The sequence below is a fragment of the Platichthys flesus genome, chromosome 4, assembly GCF_949316205.1.
Source record: "Platichthys flesus chromosome 4, fPlaFle2.1, whole genome shotgun sequence".
Taxonomy (NCBI): Eukaryota; Metazoa; Chordata; class Actinopteri; order Pleuronectiformes; family Pleuronectidae; genus Platichthys; species Platichthys flesus.
In genome coordinates, this window is record NC_084948.1 from 21,341,798 (window position 1) to 21,358,037 (window position 16,240).

The 16,240-nt window shown below is 43.0% G+C and overlaps 1 protein-coding gene across 1 annotated transcript in view; it reads right to left on the reverse strand.

The window, feature by feature from the left end:
* The window catches only part of rpa1 (replication protein A1), a 22,911-nt gene extending 6,970 nt beyond the window's left edge, over positions 1-15,941 (reverse strand). Inside the window, exons 1-13 of the mRNA XM_062385320.1 lie at positions 15,730-15,941; positions 15,328-15,375; positions 14,772-14,850; positions 14,114-14,222; positions 13,903-13,991; positions 13,658-13,732; positions 12,465-12,582; positions 11,115-11,217; positions 10,939-11,007; positions 10,427-10,619; positions 9,074-9,210; positions 7,441-7,589; positions 595-721 (exon numbers count right to left, since the gene is read on the reverse strand). Of these exons, the coding sequence (XP_062241304.1) occupies positions 595-721; positions 7,441-7,589; positions 9,074-9,210; positions 10,427-10,619; positions 10,939-11,007; positions 11,115-11,217; positions 12,465-12,582; positions 13,658-13,732; positions 13,903-13,991; positions 14,114-14,222; positions 14,772-14,850; positions 15,328-15,375; positions 15,730-15,759 (1,326 nt within the window). The 5' untranslated portion in view covers positions 15,760-15,941. The remainder of the gene's footprint in view (positions 1-594; positions 722-7,440; positions 7,590-9,073; positions 9,211-10,426; positions 10,620-10,938; positions 11,008-11,114; positions 11,218-12,464; positions 12,583-13,657; positions 13,733-13,902; positions 13,992-14,113; positions 14,223-14,771; positions 14,851-15,327; positions 15,376-15,729) is intronic.
* Positions 15,942-16,240: the final 299 nt, after the last annotated feature.

The following is a 16,240-nucleotide window of genomic DNA, read 5'->3' on the forward strand; positions in this document are numbered from 1 at the left end:
TAATGTGTTAAATGATGTTAAATTACACAAGTTAAGATCTCCGCTCAGGTCAAATTAGCCACCATAGACGATTCATAACACTTTGGTGAGAGCCGGGTTCCCTCCACGGTGTAATAAAATAGGGGGGGATATTAAAGAATACATATTACTTTACTTATTTTAAAGGCGGTTATTTCATTTCAGAGGGCAAAGAATAGAGCGTATGTAATTTCAGGGATATGTACGGAGCACTCAGCCGCTGTGCAGTGATATTAATGAGGAGCAGAATCAGGAGTCTTCGGGGGATCCAATTTTCATCCCACATACCTGGTGATTTTGATCAATCAATGATAATCAAGAGGCCTCCCGTCGAACAAGCAGTGACAAGGTTACACCGCAGACGCACTGTACGGACCTGCCCCGTGTACTGTGAGGTTTTTAAATTACAAATGCAGCTCGACTGCGGGCGCTTCCATTTGTTGTTTGGGATTCAACGCGGGCCTTTTCCTTCGTCCTTGACTAACTTCAAAGAGTCCTCCTGCAATAACAATATGTCTGGGGTTACCACAGCGGGAGCGTTCGAGAGCGTCAAGGCAAAGCCGAGCGCGTGCGTACCTTGTCTCCGTGTCCCAGGTGCTCGGTCTTCACGTCGGAGAGGGTCTTCCAGTTGGTGTTTCCACCGCCGCCACCTTTAGCCTCCGTCAGAGACTGTCCGTCCATGGCGTGGCCCTCCTTATCGTACCTACAGGGAAATAGAGAGAATATCAGTTACTTGCTGATTCGACCCAGGTGCAGCTTTAGGACACTAACTGACAATAGTATGCGTTAGAGATAAGTCCAGAACTCATTCTATGGTTTTCTGCAATTGGTAGATAATAGTTAGAGGTGCAGTGCAATCTTTCTGTTCCCTGGTCGCTGTGATTATCTCACAAATTTTGTCCAATTAACAGCCAAACGCTAAACTATTTGGTTTAGTACCATAGACAAAGAAGATACTCTCAAGGGATGTTCTGGCCTTTTAGCTTTCAAATGTATTTAAATGTTAATCTGTCATTTGATTAACTAAATAAAGAGCTGCCAAATAAATCCATTAATCAACAAATCATTTTAACTTTGTATAAATTGGGTATAGAGTAAGCGTTCCAAGATGCCGACAAAATCAGACTTGTGATAGAAAACAAGAAATTTAAATACATGTTAATTTCACATATCCTTCCATAAGTAGAATACAAGCTATCCGTTCAGGGCTTTATTGTTTAGCCTTGATTGTTGTTGTTTGAGCCGGAGCATCCATTTGTTACTCAGCTGAGAACAGGGCGAGCGACGAGGCTTGTGAAATGAATCTACAGCAAAGGGACAGATGAGCCGGCCGGGGTCAGGGCTGTTACGGAGATATTAGAAACCCATTTCTGCCCGATGGTCGCGGTAATTCAGGGAAGACAAAGGGGAAGAGGGAAAGAGGGAAAGAATGAGAAGACCGATGAGTGCAGGTAAAATGCAGTTGTGGATGGGTGGATGGGTAGGGGGGTGGGTGAGGGAAGAGAGAGAAAGTTTAAAATGGTTAGAGAAATCAATAACGCTTACTAATCTGTTGGCCACAAGGCAAAGTGGTGCACGATGGGGAGGTCGGGTTGTAAATACAGGGAGTGAATGCCTTGCTCCTGGAGGCATGACTAATTGAAAATATCCCCATTAATGGTTCACACTGTGGCCTGCCCAACGCAGAGGCTGCCAGTTTCCCCATTACTAATGACAAATGTGACCAATTTGCTATGGTGGCACCAAATTCCTCACCAGTGTACCTGAGCTGCTTTGCTGTAATTGTTCCTGCCCCCCCACTTAGGAGCTTGAGAAAGAAAAAAGAAAATGCATTCGGACAAATCAATTGAGACTTAATGAAGATAGCGTCTCTCGGTCACGGCTCAACGCCTCTCCGAAGACAGATGTTCCACAGAGGAGGGGAGTGACGTGACAACATGGCTGAGGTGATAAAAAAAAGAATCACTTTTTAAAAAGGTACGACTTCACTGTGTTGAAATGCCTGTGATTTGATAGGAGACAGTGAGAGGCCTCCAGTTTTAAAGCCGCTGCCGTTTTTGTCATCATTGCAGACAGCGAGGAGCACAGGAAACAGAAATGGCACCGAAGACAGTGATCGTGATCGATGAGACAAAAGGAGGACAAATTAGATCTGGCAGAAAATGTGCAACGTGAGTCAACGGAACTCAGGCTGATCTCAGCTTAGAGAGGCAGCGCGGCGTCGGTGAGACCAACTAGAGAGACGACTGCCGGGCGACAGACGAGCATGTGCACGCCACCGACATGTCATGTGTCAGTGTGTCAATGCACAGGGACAGGACAGCAGCATAGACATGGCAGAGGAGGAGGAGGAGGAGGAGGGATGAAGGGATGATGGGAAATGCTGTTTGCAGCTGCAGGGAAGAGGCTCTAATGCCTCAGCTGAGTGGCAAACACACAACAAACACGATTACCCCATGATGTGTGAGACATCTGCCGGTGACTGGCATGTGGTCGAACACGGAACAGGCAGCAACTTGAAAGAAGCCGAGGCGGCAGTTTGTTTCCCCGTGTTTACTTTTCATTTATGTTTAAATTAGATGGATCACACAGGCTGCAAATGGAAAATCATGTATGTCGGAGAATACAACAAAAATACTATATAAAAATCAAGCATTTACATGTCATCCCTGCACACGAGGACTGTTCTGCCTGCATGAATCGTCGCTTTCATTTGAATGGCTTTGTCCTTTACAGAGCTTCACAGAGAAATGATATCATGGAAAAACAGAACCCAAGTTTTTAATGTGCTGCAGTGTTTTTCTGATTGAATGGAATTGAAATTGGCAGTTAATGCAAACTGGACTTCTTGCTCACATATTACTTTGGTGCGTTGTATATATACTTTACCTCAACATATACAGAATATAGAAAAACGATAGTAGTAGTCTGTGGGACAAAGGGACAATTTACGTCTCTCTGAACATTTAAAGGCAAAGTGTAGCTTTAATCTCAGTGTTTTCAACTTAAAAACAATCTTTATAAAAGTGAGATTTAAAAAGTGGGCTTGATATTTTGTTTTTGAGGTTGTTCGGCTGATTCCTGTTGTATTTGTTTTGTGTATAAAATTTTGGGAAATTGCATGGGGAAAAAGTTCAATATACTTTTCCAGAAACCAAGCAAAGATTTACAAAGTGCTTATTTGATTTGAAAACCCAGGTATTCATTTGTATATCTACGACAAGGAAAAGCAGCGAATCCTTACATTTGAGAAACTGTAACCAAAAAATATTTTGCTTGATTTCATCTCTTCTATTCAAAAAAGCCCTTTGACAATCGTGACTAAAAGGAGAACATCAACCTCAACAGGAAGCTGATTTGAAGGATTCTTCACTGTGTCCAACGCCTACGAGACCAGATTTGGTTCAGAGCCCTCAGCAAGTCAGTGACTAATAACTCAGTGATTTTGCTTGTGACAAGAAATCTTTATCCCATCGATACCAGACTGCAAACACATGATGGTAAAATAACATTCAATTAAATAATGAGGCATCTTTAAATCAAATCATCAGGAATCATGTTCATTAGATGACCGTATTATAGCTTGTTTGCTACTCAGCTGATTAATTGGTGCTCCAACTATGTGTTCTGTGTGTGGGAACATACCGCAGTCATGAAAAGGCAGAGAAAATGTCAGTTTGGACTAAATAAATTAATCTGAGACTAAGAATAAACATGACTCGTGTTGCTAACAGAGAAGTGATGTGTGGGAAAAGGCTGCAGCGCCATCTCCCAATGTGCTGTTGCCACCTAATGGACAACTGCCTCTACACAGTCAGATGGACGAGAGTGAATGTGATTCCTACACTGATAATTTACTGTAGATTAATTCTGACTATTCATAATTCAAATTCTTGATATCTACACCACCATTCTCAGAAGTTCAAACTTAATTTCAGGTGTATTCAATTGAGGCTTATTAAAAGATCTCTTGAACTAGAAAGTTCTGATGCAGAATTAATGGTTGTTTTGACAAGTCATCTTAAACTAAAATTCTTACTCGTCACAGTGAAAGTCAAAGTGATATTCTGGATCGTCAAACTTTGTTAAGAGAAGTTCAAACAGGTCGTGCTGCTGAATTTTTTGCTCTATTTACAAGGCACGGGATTGGCTGGTTTGCTGCCCCCCCCCCCCCAAGAGACGCTGCCACAGTGTGCGTGCCGTAAATTATAAACAGACCAGACTAATCACCTAAGAAATTAGATGCCTACTATTTTTATAATCTATATAATTCATTAGTCGTTGCAGCCTTAGTCAAGTCTTATTAAAGAAAGAGGGTAGGTGCACACAACACTTGCAAACTAACAATGCACCAGGAGCCCAGATTAACCCAAGGATCAGGATAATTAGTGCACAGGGCAGCATTCTCATTTGAGGAAATTAAAGCTATTTTCATCTCTGCAGGATTAATTAGGGCGACGTTAAAGGAAACTACTCGGCTCTCCATAGAAAAAAACACTGGAAAGTGCTGAGCGGCACCGCATTCACGCTTCAGAAGCTTGAGTCAACGGGCCACCAAGGATCGACGATTCATTTGAGGAAGTCCTCAAGGCCTGCTTCTAAAAAAACGAAAAATTTAAACTGAAGACACTTGTGCATGAGTAACACAAAGATGCTTCCGCAGAAATGGATGTGCAGAAGAGCTCAACAGAGGCTGGTTCTTCTGTGCGAGAAGTAAAATGAATGATCGAAATAGTTGAAAAAAAATCTGAGCAATAATTAAAAGACAGAGCTCTGTGAACAGGTACCATCCTGACAACCGGGCTTATCAGCAACACCACAGCAGCTCGCAGTCTGCCCGTGAAAACCCACTGTGACAACTTGCTTCTCAGCAGCACATACTGCATCATCTCTGGAATGCCGCCTAAAAATAAATAAACAAGGAGGCCGTTCTCTCTGTTCCCTTCCCTGGCTGTTTCTCACCTCCTCTCAGACGTGCTGCATAACAATCCTGTCTTCCCTGTGGCTCTCACTACATCTGACTTGGCTCTACATTATGAGTCAGGTCCGGCCTCCAACCATCTGTGACTTTAAACTGGTCATTAGAGGACGCCTTCCAACCTGCAGGAGCTCCCTGTCCACGAGGACCCGCGTGGGCCAACACTTCTGCAGAGGATAAACCAACACCAGCATTTAAGGGTCATTATCTCCACGCGTCCAACTGAGAAGTTAGTGGAGGAAGTGGAGCGAACAAGCTTCTGTCATTAAGCAGAAGAGAGCAGGGGAAGTGTGGAGAGCCTGTGCTGCAGCATGGATGAGGAGACTGGTGCAGTGTGTTGCTCAGGTAGAAGAAAGCAGAAAAACCTTGGAGAGGTCCTGATTATACAGCATTTTTCTATTGTTACCAAAATGTAAAATAATCCCCTTATTACACTATAATGGCACTCAGTAGAGCACATAACGATTTGAAGGCCTAACAGTCTTCTTAAATTCAATCAAGCTGCACCAAAGATATCTATTTCTTAAATGTGCCTGATATTTTTTCATCAAGTTCCAAGAATTATTCCCCCGGAAAACTGAAAAAAGGTTTTTCAAAATGCCCCATTTCACATCGTTATAGAAGTGGGGGCGGGGGGGGGGACAATCCCAGATCTGCCCCCTGATAAGGATCAGCACCAAAATGTAATGAGTTCTTATTTGAACCGTACTGAATCCTGCCACCACGTCTCGTGGAAATCTGATCAGTAGTTCTTGTGAAATCCTGCTTACAAACAAACCAACCACAAAACAAAAGGACCAAAGTAAAAAATGAATAATTGTAGTTTGCAGGCATTCTGATAAATCACATGAAAATATTCACAGAAGCCGGAGCCTGGTGCTGAAACCATCAAGTGGAATTTACTGCGAGAGAAGACGTCTGACTGATGAGGCACAAACCAGTGATTTCTGTGAGCCGCCTCTTTCTCACCTGCCAGGTTGAGTCACATTTCACTGCTGTGATTATGCAGATCAGTCCCGCTGATCAAGCGCACAGCGATCAGCCACAACATTAAAGCTGGCCACTGGTTCTAATGTTTAATGCAGACTGGTGTTCATCTGCGGCCTGTTTTGAAACGGCTCGTTCTGAAACTATCAGTGCTTTGAATTCAAAAGGTATTTTGTACTTTTAGATATGTTACATCGCTTCACTAAGCTTTAAATGAGTGGATGACTGGTGTAAATAATGTAGTTTTTAACCGTTCCCCGTCCTTTTCTTATTGGTGCAGGGCAGGTAGCGGCACTGGGAGGTAAATAAATGAAACCTTTTAGACAGACATCTGCCTTCATGTCACAGAGGAGGGGCCTGCTTGATCTCAAGGGTGGACGGGTCAAGCAGTTTGCCACATCACGGGAGGGACGCTACTATCACCGCGCTCCACCTCAGTCCATGTGAGCAACGCCTGCTCCGTCAATCACGTGCCAACTTGCATCACTTCTTTCAGCCCTTTCACAATGCATCTCTATAAACCTGGACACCACACATTGTCTTGGTGAGATCTTTCTTAGGGTGAAAAAATAAGACTTCTCCACAGCCCTGGTGCAAAGGAATTAAATACATACAGCGCAGGCTTATTTCCGATCATGTTATACAGCGAGGGAGAAGAAATAATTCAGGAAAATGAGGAATCGAGGAACTGGCACGGGAGCCCGAAGAAAAGATGAAAGCTTGGGTCTTAAATGTTTCTCTATTCCTCTGCAAGACGAGCCAAGAGAAAATCTTCAAGGAATAGAGTCACATGTCTTAATTGTGTTACTGTAGAATAATAGAATCTGCTAGTAGCTGTGGTTCCTCTGACGGATTCAGCTGTAGCACGGTACTCGGTACTACACGTGCAGATAAACAGATTTTTGGGACATCTTGGATAATTTGCCCATCATTCTATGTGGGAAAGGGAAAACAAACATGACGGAGTATATGTACTCAAACCACGCAACCGCACACAGGCATGAAGATAAAGAATATCCTACAATCAACATAATCACACAGAAATATGTCTGGATTTCATTTAATCTGGAAAAGCGATTAGGAGTAAAAAAAAAGGGTGTTTTCCACAGATCAAGTATGATTTCCATTTATATGTAACGCATCATCGACGTGCACCCCCCCCCCCTCACACACACACATTGTGGCTAATGGATGAAAGCTAATCTTGATAATGAGAATCAGAGCATGCACTCTCACAACTTGGGAAATGGAAACGCGCTGTTAAAACCCTTCAATTTCAACAGCAATACTTTTGTGTGAGAAGTTGGCTGCCGGGGAGAAAAATAAGCCCCGTGGCATTAAATGTTAAATGTGTACCCGCGTTTTACACCTGCTGTAAAAGCACTTTGTCATGAGTATACAACTCCAATGATATACAAGCCATTTACTTCACTACATTATCTATGGCGCTCGCTCACCAGCCTCGGAGTTTATACGCCTCAGGGATGTCTGGGTTGATCATCATGGTGCTGCTGAAGGATGCTGAGAGGGAGCGGCCTCCATAGTCGGAGACCTTCGCCCCCTTAATGGCCACGACGGGTTGTCCAGAGCCATCAAACTTCTCCGCCTGCACAAGGAAACAGAAGAGGACCACAGACAATGATTTAAACTTTGTTACTTATATTTGACTGGATTCTAGTTTGTTGTTTGTTTATCGAGTGCCATCTTTTAAAGATGAATAATTTACAGAATTGACATGCTGGTGGTGCTGTTTAATTTCCAGTGGGGCAAAGAAGTGCTCATAGCAGACTGTATGAAAAGATGGATGACCTGGCTACTACCTAAAAGTGAAGCCAAATAATTTTGTCCACCCCCTGGTGGCTGGTTGCAGTACAGGTCATAAACATGTGATCCACCTTGTTAGTGGATAGGACATGGTCCACTTTAAAAAGTCACAAAAAAAACATTTAACATGTTAAAGTCATTTTTTGATGAGGATTCCTGCCATTTTAGGAGGTGATGGTTTGTATAGTAAGTTTGGTTTGAATTATTTGATAGCTCCTGACTGACTCCCCACCAGGACCTAAGTATGCAGATGTTTTTCATGTTGTATCTTAATAAACAGTCAGTGGCCAATTATAACAATGCTAACATGCTAATAATGGGCAGTTATTATTTTTAGCAGGTTCACTATCTTACCCTACCATGTAAGCAAGCTAACATTTGCTGAGACACATGGAAATATCTTCTTGAGCTGAGCACATGAATTAGTTCAGTTCCAACATTACTGTCAACTTGTTTTTCAATAATTACTTATTTACTTGGATTTTCACTTTCATAGTTTTTCATTTCTATTCACTGCATAAACTGAGGTAAAGCAGTAATGGAAAGAGGGGAGGGGGGCAACAGAAAAGCATTCAGAGTTGAGGAAATATATCTCAGACACTTGCTGCTTGGCTTTGCCATTGTTCTGTAAAAACTACACAGCTCATGCACCTCGGCGTGTCCCACTGGAAAAGAGGTAACTGTCGTACAAACAAACAGGGAACACTGTGCTTCTTGTCAGGAGGAGAGAAATGGTGGCAAACTCAGCACAGTCCCTCTGAGCCACAGGTAAAAGTCAACTGCAGGAGCAGCTACTTCATCACCCGGTGACAGGGAATTCACTCGACTATTTCTGCCTCCGTTAAACGTCTTCGGTTCTGAAACTGCAGAACAGTGATCGGGAGAAACTTGTTGAACAACCTTTTTAATTAAATTCCCTCTGAAACATACCGTCGCCCAAACCTTAAGATAATAAGCTTCACGCAGGTGGAGTTTATAACAGGTTTTTGTACTGCAGGTGCTCATCGTTGTGAATGTGAGCTTAAGCTTTAGTTCGGCTTAAATCATTCAATACAAAATAAGGCTTGAAATCTCTTTAAGAGTTTGACGAGTTCACCGATCAAAGACAGTTTGTTTTCTAATGGTTCTGAGAGGCAAAAGGAATCATCACATCTGATGCATTATGGAGCCGGTATTGATTTTCATCAATACCGTTCATCCATTTAAAAAGCTCCACATCTCCACCACGTACATATTTATTACCCTCCATCTCAAGCTCGTACTCACTTCCTCTCCCCACAGAGTGACAGTCACCAGCTTGCCAGACATGTCCATCAGGTCGAGCGTCCTCTTGGACACCTCTTTGTTGGACTTTGTCGTGAGGCGGGTCACCTCGTCCACCTTTTTGCACACTCCGATCACATCTGCATAAAAAAAAAAAAATCTGTGTTACACATGAGCAGCAGTCGTCGTTTGGATTTGACTTTCTCTCTCCTGACAGATTCACATTGTGGCACTGTGGCGAGTGCTGATGCGTGTACTCTTGAATTTTGGCCGTGAAAATAGTTGAAACTATAAAATACGACTTTCAAGACAAGTTACATATAAACACTGGTCTGCAGCAGCATTAAAACCAGTTCCAGGTCTCAATGCTGTGGCTGATCCACGTATACGTATGATAAATATTCATTGTGGTGTTTACGCCCACAGGTCACGCTAGGTCCCATGGTTTCAGGCACAAATTGCCTCTTGGGAAATAAGCAATTCAGTCATTTCATACAGGTCATCAGTCTGCACACCAGCCACTTACATCCATAATGTAGGAGAGAAGCCAGGAAGTAGGCTTTAATTGTTTCTACAAACATATTTAATCGATCACACTTTGTTGACTAATGCAATCAAGCACAATGGATGGGGAGAGATTCATATATTTGTAGAAAGGTGAGAGTGGCATCATCGACATCACTCATTATCTAAAAGCCCCCACACCACAGAGAAGAGGGATTTCAAATGTATTTAACTGTGACGAAAACTTGAAAATTACTTCCTTGTTGATGTAAGCTTCCACAAACCAGTCAGGTTGCAGGAAATATGATCCCTATCTCACTGGCTGGGAATGACGGTGATGCATAATGACCAGAATCAATTTTTTGCATGATGTCAAAGTGAAATTACATCATTTTGTCAAATTAGACAGGTGTTAGGAAGTTTGTCATCATTACTGTGTAAAGTCATGAGTTATGGGCCAGAAACAGGTTCTGTGGTGTCAGAGTGACCTTAACCATTTGTTATGTTGGAGACGGTGTTTCCCATTATTTACCAAGACGGCCGCTGCCCACCGGGGTCTTACTTGGCCGGCTTCAATTCATAACACTCATTTTCAACATGTCTCCTCACAACATAACATGTGGCGTCATTATAGAGCTGTGTGCAGCGCCCCTCTGCAGGCAGGCAGAGGGCGGGCAGAGCATCAGTAGATACTGTTCTGGTTGTGTTGTGCTGTGACAAGCTTCTCAGTGACTGCTGCTGCTGCACATGTTCACTGCCCATTTGAGTCAAAATAGAGTCTGTAAATACGAACAGCCCTACAGCTGCCGTATGTGATTAAATGTAGACAATTGATGGGGGGGGGCTCCTTACCGATGACAGCATCTTTCTCTTTGCTCTCCAGGTCCCCGATGGAAACAAACTCGCACTGCACCATGGGCACGTCGCCGCTGTCCTCGCAGGGGATGAGGGTGGACTCCCCGTTCAGCGTCATCTCGTAATCGTTCTTCACCGACGTGTACTGCTTGTTGGCGATCTTCAGGGAGGCCTTGGAGATGTAGTAGACCTAGGACGCACACACACACATGCACGGATGAAGCACGTGTTAATCAGAGATCAGGGCGAGCGCTGCACCTGACTGAATGGTGCAAACAAGATACGACTTCAGACAGTCGGGGGGGGATCAACACAGGCTGGCAGATGATCATAAGCTGCTTATTGTATGGGTACAGTGCAGCCAGATGACTCATTCACAGTCTCTGTGGTTTTAACTCACAAAGTGCTGGCAGTGGTTGATAGAATAGTCTGTGGCCAAATCGCTCTTTAGCGCCACAGTGAAAGAAAGTTTCGGTAGATCACCGGGACACCCTGGAGCGTCATCTCACCTTGCCGACCTCGGCCAGGGCGTAGAACTTGTCCACCTCTTGGTTGAAACCAGTCACTCGTATCTCCCCCTGTCATCAAGTTAAGCATTTGAAATTAAAAGTCAGGACATGCACAACACCAGATGTCCAGGATGAAGTTGTCATTTATTTGCATGATGTGAAACTGGGACACTCACGCTCTCATCCACGAGCTCCATGGAGAAGAGTTTGCCATCACCGCGAGAGTTGCTCCATGTTCGGATGCTGCCCTTGTTGGTTACACGGGCGCGGATGGTCCACCTGTCACACGCAGACGAGGCTCAAGTTACGGTTTTAGTTGATTAATTCAGAAACTCAACCCTAACCCTTTCCATAACATGCCCCTAGTGGCCCTTGGTACAGTGATCTTTATCATTTACTTGCCATCTCTGCAACAGGATCGCTCGTTGGGAAGAAAAGCACAGGTTTGGCCAATGGCTTCCTAAATGGCTAATAAATCTTATTCTGTGTGAGTCCTGCTCTGTTGTTCTTCAATTGGTAAAATGTATTTGGTATTTAACCTCTGTTAGAAAAACCTTTATGGTCCAAATGTGGCTCAGTTGTTCTCACTGGCTCTCTCGTGATTCATGTCTTACTAGAACCCAACCTCTCGGTAACAGATTACATTTTGTCCGATATGAAAACTTTCTCCCGATCATAACACAGAAAAGGAATTTTCGGGGGGGGTGATTTAGAAACGGTGTCATCGCAGAGTTTGTCCGGGAGGCGCATGCTCCGCTGCTCTGTCAGCGCCGTCTGCAGCACATGTAGCAGAGCGCTCATCACCGCTGAGCAGATGGTGCTGCAGAGTCAAGCTGCGGCTGCACAGCGAGCCGCTAACTTGTTTGTGAAATACATTGCTGCAAAGTTCATAAACAAAGATCATTTTTGCTTTTCCAATTCAACTTGTGTTTGTATGAATCAAATCCAGTAATGGTGAAGGTCTAATTGAAATGTTCAAGGAGCTCTTCTACCTCCCTGCGACGTGGGGAAGAGCAATGTGATGGCGATATATCCACCAATGCTGTTTTTTGACATTAAACTGGCTGTTACATTGATTCTTATGAAGTAGGACATTTGCATATTTGGGGAAAGTTAAGTTAGAAAATGGACGCAAAAACTTTAAGTGTTCATTAGCTGAAAAAACTAAGCACTGACATCCCATCACAACTTTCATGTTTCTGTTCAATCTTTTTGTTACTCATCAGACGACACACACACAAAACTCAATATCATTATTTCCACTATTACTTCCAGTGGAATATAATCTCATACCACATAAAAAGAACCACAGCTTTGCAAGGAGCAGATCTGATTTAGCGGCACATTGTATCTGTGGCAAGACTAGAGTTTACAATTAAATTTAATTATTTATATTTTAACACCTCACCAAGGTCTCGTTGGTGCTTAGTCCCTTGTTGTGTTTTCTTTTTACTGCAGTAATGTAATGCAGCAATGTGTCGTTACTGCTCCACATGCACAGGCTTTGACAGGATGAACATACTCACTTGGACTGGTACGGGTTGAGGCTGGCGATGGGTACAATTTTGGAGCTGCCCCCTGGAGTACTGGGCACAGCAGATGGGGCCTTCTTCCCGAAGTCTCTATTGGAACCTCTGTTCATTGCTGGGGGAGCGAAGCGGGAAATAAATGATCCATGAAGCGCCGTGATGGAAAGAAGTCAAGAGAGAGGGAAGGGAGACATACATTATTCATCACAGTTGAATTACATAAATCCAAATTTCTTTGGATTGCAACTGTGATCGTTGTAATTATCTCACTTCATGAGGGAAGTTTCTTCAAAGACAAAAAAGGACTTTAAGTAAATTCATAACCGTCAACTTGAGCCCAACAGGATGAATGACTAACGGAAAACAAAAAAATCTCATCAAACCCGGTTGTTGGAGAAGTGTGATCCTGCGTTAGGGATATAAGGATGACTCACATTTCACAGAATCGGGCCAGAGTGTGAAACGCTGCAACAAACCGGAGCTGCTCTTCCCCAGGAGAGCGGCGCTGCCTGACTTTGAGATTTCTCCGTTTGAACAAGCGCTGCACATTTGATTTGTGTGCGTCTCACGCGGAGGATTAAAGTTCAAAGTGTCCACTTAAGTCCTTCCGCTTTGCCAACCACTGCACTTCTGGTAATTAAGCCCCCAGATCAAGCAGCGCACACAGAGAAATGAACAATGACTGTGCTGATGAGGAGGGTGCTTTGCCACAACCTCAATTCCCACACGGTAGATTAGCGGGATGAATACCTGCTATGACGGAAACTAGAAGATAGCAAAAAGCCTTCCGACAGCCGGATTGCACATCTCTCCTGGTCCAGGATATTTACTATGCCCTGATCCACTGCTTAACACCTAACAGCATAAATACATCTGTATGATCAGAGTTGATGTAAACTCTCCTGGGGGTCAGTGGTGCTCAAGAGTTTGTGTGTTCTACTTTGTTTCCAAAATGTAAACAAAAAAACAATAACAGGCAGAGACAGATACTCATCAACTGTGGATTTCATTTCACTTGAAAGCTAAAAATTGCAAGTAATTCTGACAAAAGAAGTAGAGAAATACTGCCACCTGGTGGATCTCTATGAATTCACTCGACTATGAAATGTGTTTTTCCACACACTTTGGATTCTGACCATTGCCCTTCCATTTTAATTCATGTTTAAGAGCAAAAAATAACTGGCTCTCACCTTCATTTCTATTTTGTTGCAGCAGTGGAGCACGGGGTTCAGTGTTTGGAGCCGCCTGCTGGGCTTTAGCGTTACCTACAAAGAGGATTTGACATCAGCAATGACTCCACTGGCAGTAAAACCTGATATGTATAGTTAATGTATATGTAAATATCAGTTTATCCGCTTATTCATTCAGCTCTGCTTTAAGATAAATGAATCTGTAGGTAGCACTTATTATTCAGAGCAGTGTTTTGAAGCCTTACCCTCTGTGTATGGAGTAGGGTCTCCTATTTTCCCATCAACCTCATCAGCAGACTTGATCACTTCGATTTCCAAAATGATCACCACACGCCTGTAATCAGAAATGCCCATGAACAACAAAATAAATCTTTTTACAAATCGTAAATTTCTTCTCATTCTTAGCTGTGCAAAAATAAAATAAAGAATACAGCACGTTTAATAAAAATGACTTACCGTCCATCCTTGAGATTATTGGTCACGTGCCTCTTGAGGATACAGATGCAGTTGGGGGCCAGCTGGTTGTCCTCGGCCATGCAGTTCAGCTGGGTGGAGAGCATGAACGCTGAAAGAAGGAGCAGAGAGTCGGGGTCACACAGCTTGATTCAACTTGGGGGTCGAACACCCACCCTACACCTCAAACCATTTAAAAGTACAGACACGTGACAATTCACTGTCAGAACTTTGGCATCCTTGTAAAATGGTACAAGGGAATGATATACCTGTGTGTCCCTGCTAAAATCATGTTAGATTGAGATATTGGCTTTTAAATGTCATGCTTCACACATGATGACAACAAACAGAAAAGAGAACAATAGCATCATATTCTCCCTACGTAATTCTTGAAAATCTCTCATTAAAATGAACTATAACATAAATTTACTGTTTTTATGAACTTAATGTATTGTACATTATATCCACAGTTGTCTTTGGATTTGTGAATGAATGTTTCCTACTTTGTCAATTTGTATTGTAATCAAGGCATTCTTGAAAAGGGAGGATTACTTGCATTTGGCCTTTGCCTAAATATCCATGGTTTGAATGAATGAATAACCAAATAAAGGATACACATTGGAAAATGAAATCTTAAATCGGTCAGTGAATCCAAACTCACAGGACAGCGTGTGAAGCCCATCGCTCATCATCACCCTAAAGCGAGCCGGACCACTTCCACCTTCGATCTTGCGAATGTTCTGAAAAGAGACAACACAAGCACGACTCTGCTCAATAGTTTGAAAAGATCCACTTCCCATCTATTGCCTGTCTCTAGTGTTGAGGTGCTTCATCCTATAAGTGGGCTCCTTTTGTTTAGTTTTGATGTATGACACAAACCCAACATCTCTTGTTTTGTTGTCGTGAATAAACCTGCAGCAGCCGGTTGTCTCGTACAGTTTGCAGCATCACTGCCGTTGTTGATGATGATGATGCTCTTGTGTAAACTGACACAGCCCAACCTGAACCTGCTGCAAACTGTATTATCTCGAATTAAAAAAGCTACACATAATTTCCCAGCAGCTGTTGCGCCCTGAAGAAACTAAATGATGCAGCTCCCGTTTGCTGTAAACTGATCATCTGAGGGGTTGTTGGCTCCACGTACAGGAGGCGCTGCAGTGATGTCACAACTGGGCTGAAGAAACAATGTGAGGTGCTGGGTTCTATGAATCACTCACCACCAACTGAAGCACAGCGTCGTTCACCCCTGAGCCATTTGACAGGATCTGGAAACACAAGATGATCGCGTCAAATCATAATGAAATCATAAGTTTGAGACATTATCATAAAAAAATGTTCTGTCTACACATGACGACAAAAACGAGTTTCATCAATATCAAATGTGAAACTAGCACCAAAGCTCAGTTTCACAATAAAACGCTGCCTGACGTTTAAATAACAAACACAAGTTAGCATCCAAGCTAATGCTGCATATTGACATTACAGACGGGGAGGCTGTCAACAAGCGACAGTTAGCTCCTGCAGCTGAACAAAGACAGTGAGACACTGGACCAGGCCATCTTTCTATTGGTCGTTTCTTTACTTAGAGCCATGTCTCCAGCTGCTGACAGGGACCTCACCTCTATGGCTCCTTCTGTGAGCTGCGTCATGTCTGCGAAGAGGAGGTCGAGCACCGAAATAAGACGAATTCACAGGAATGTTCGCGGCTCGGTGAACAGTTCACTTCCTCCACCGACGATGAGCCGTGTGTTGTGTCGGTGGCGCCAACAGCTTCGACAAACCCGCCAAACGTCCTCCGTGCCCGCCCTGCAGCTTCCGCTTCCGGTCACTGATCTGACGTCAGCATGCAGGGAAACAGACGCACAGACTGAGGGTTTGGTTAAAACTTAAAAACATAGACTGTATCTACATACATATATATATGTATTATTTATAAAGACAATATTATATTATATAGTCATTATTGTTATATATACCGGAATTATATTCCTTCTTTTTTAGTTATCTTACTCTAATTTTCAACAGATTTTCTGTCATCTATTTAAGTTTGTATCTATCTATATGTAAGAGTACATGTTTGCTGTTATGTATATTTGTATTCCTTAAATTGAACATTTCATTTTTTCAAAT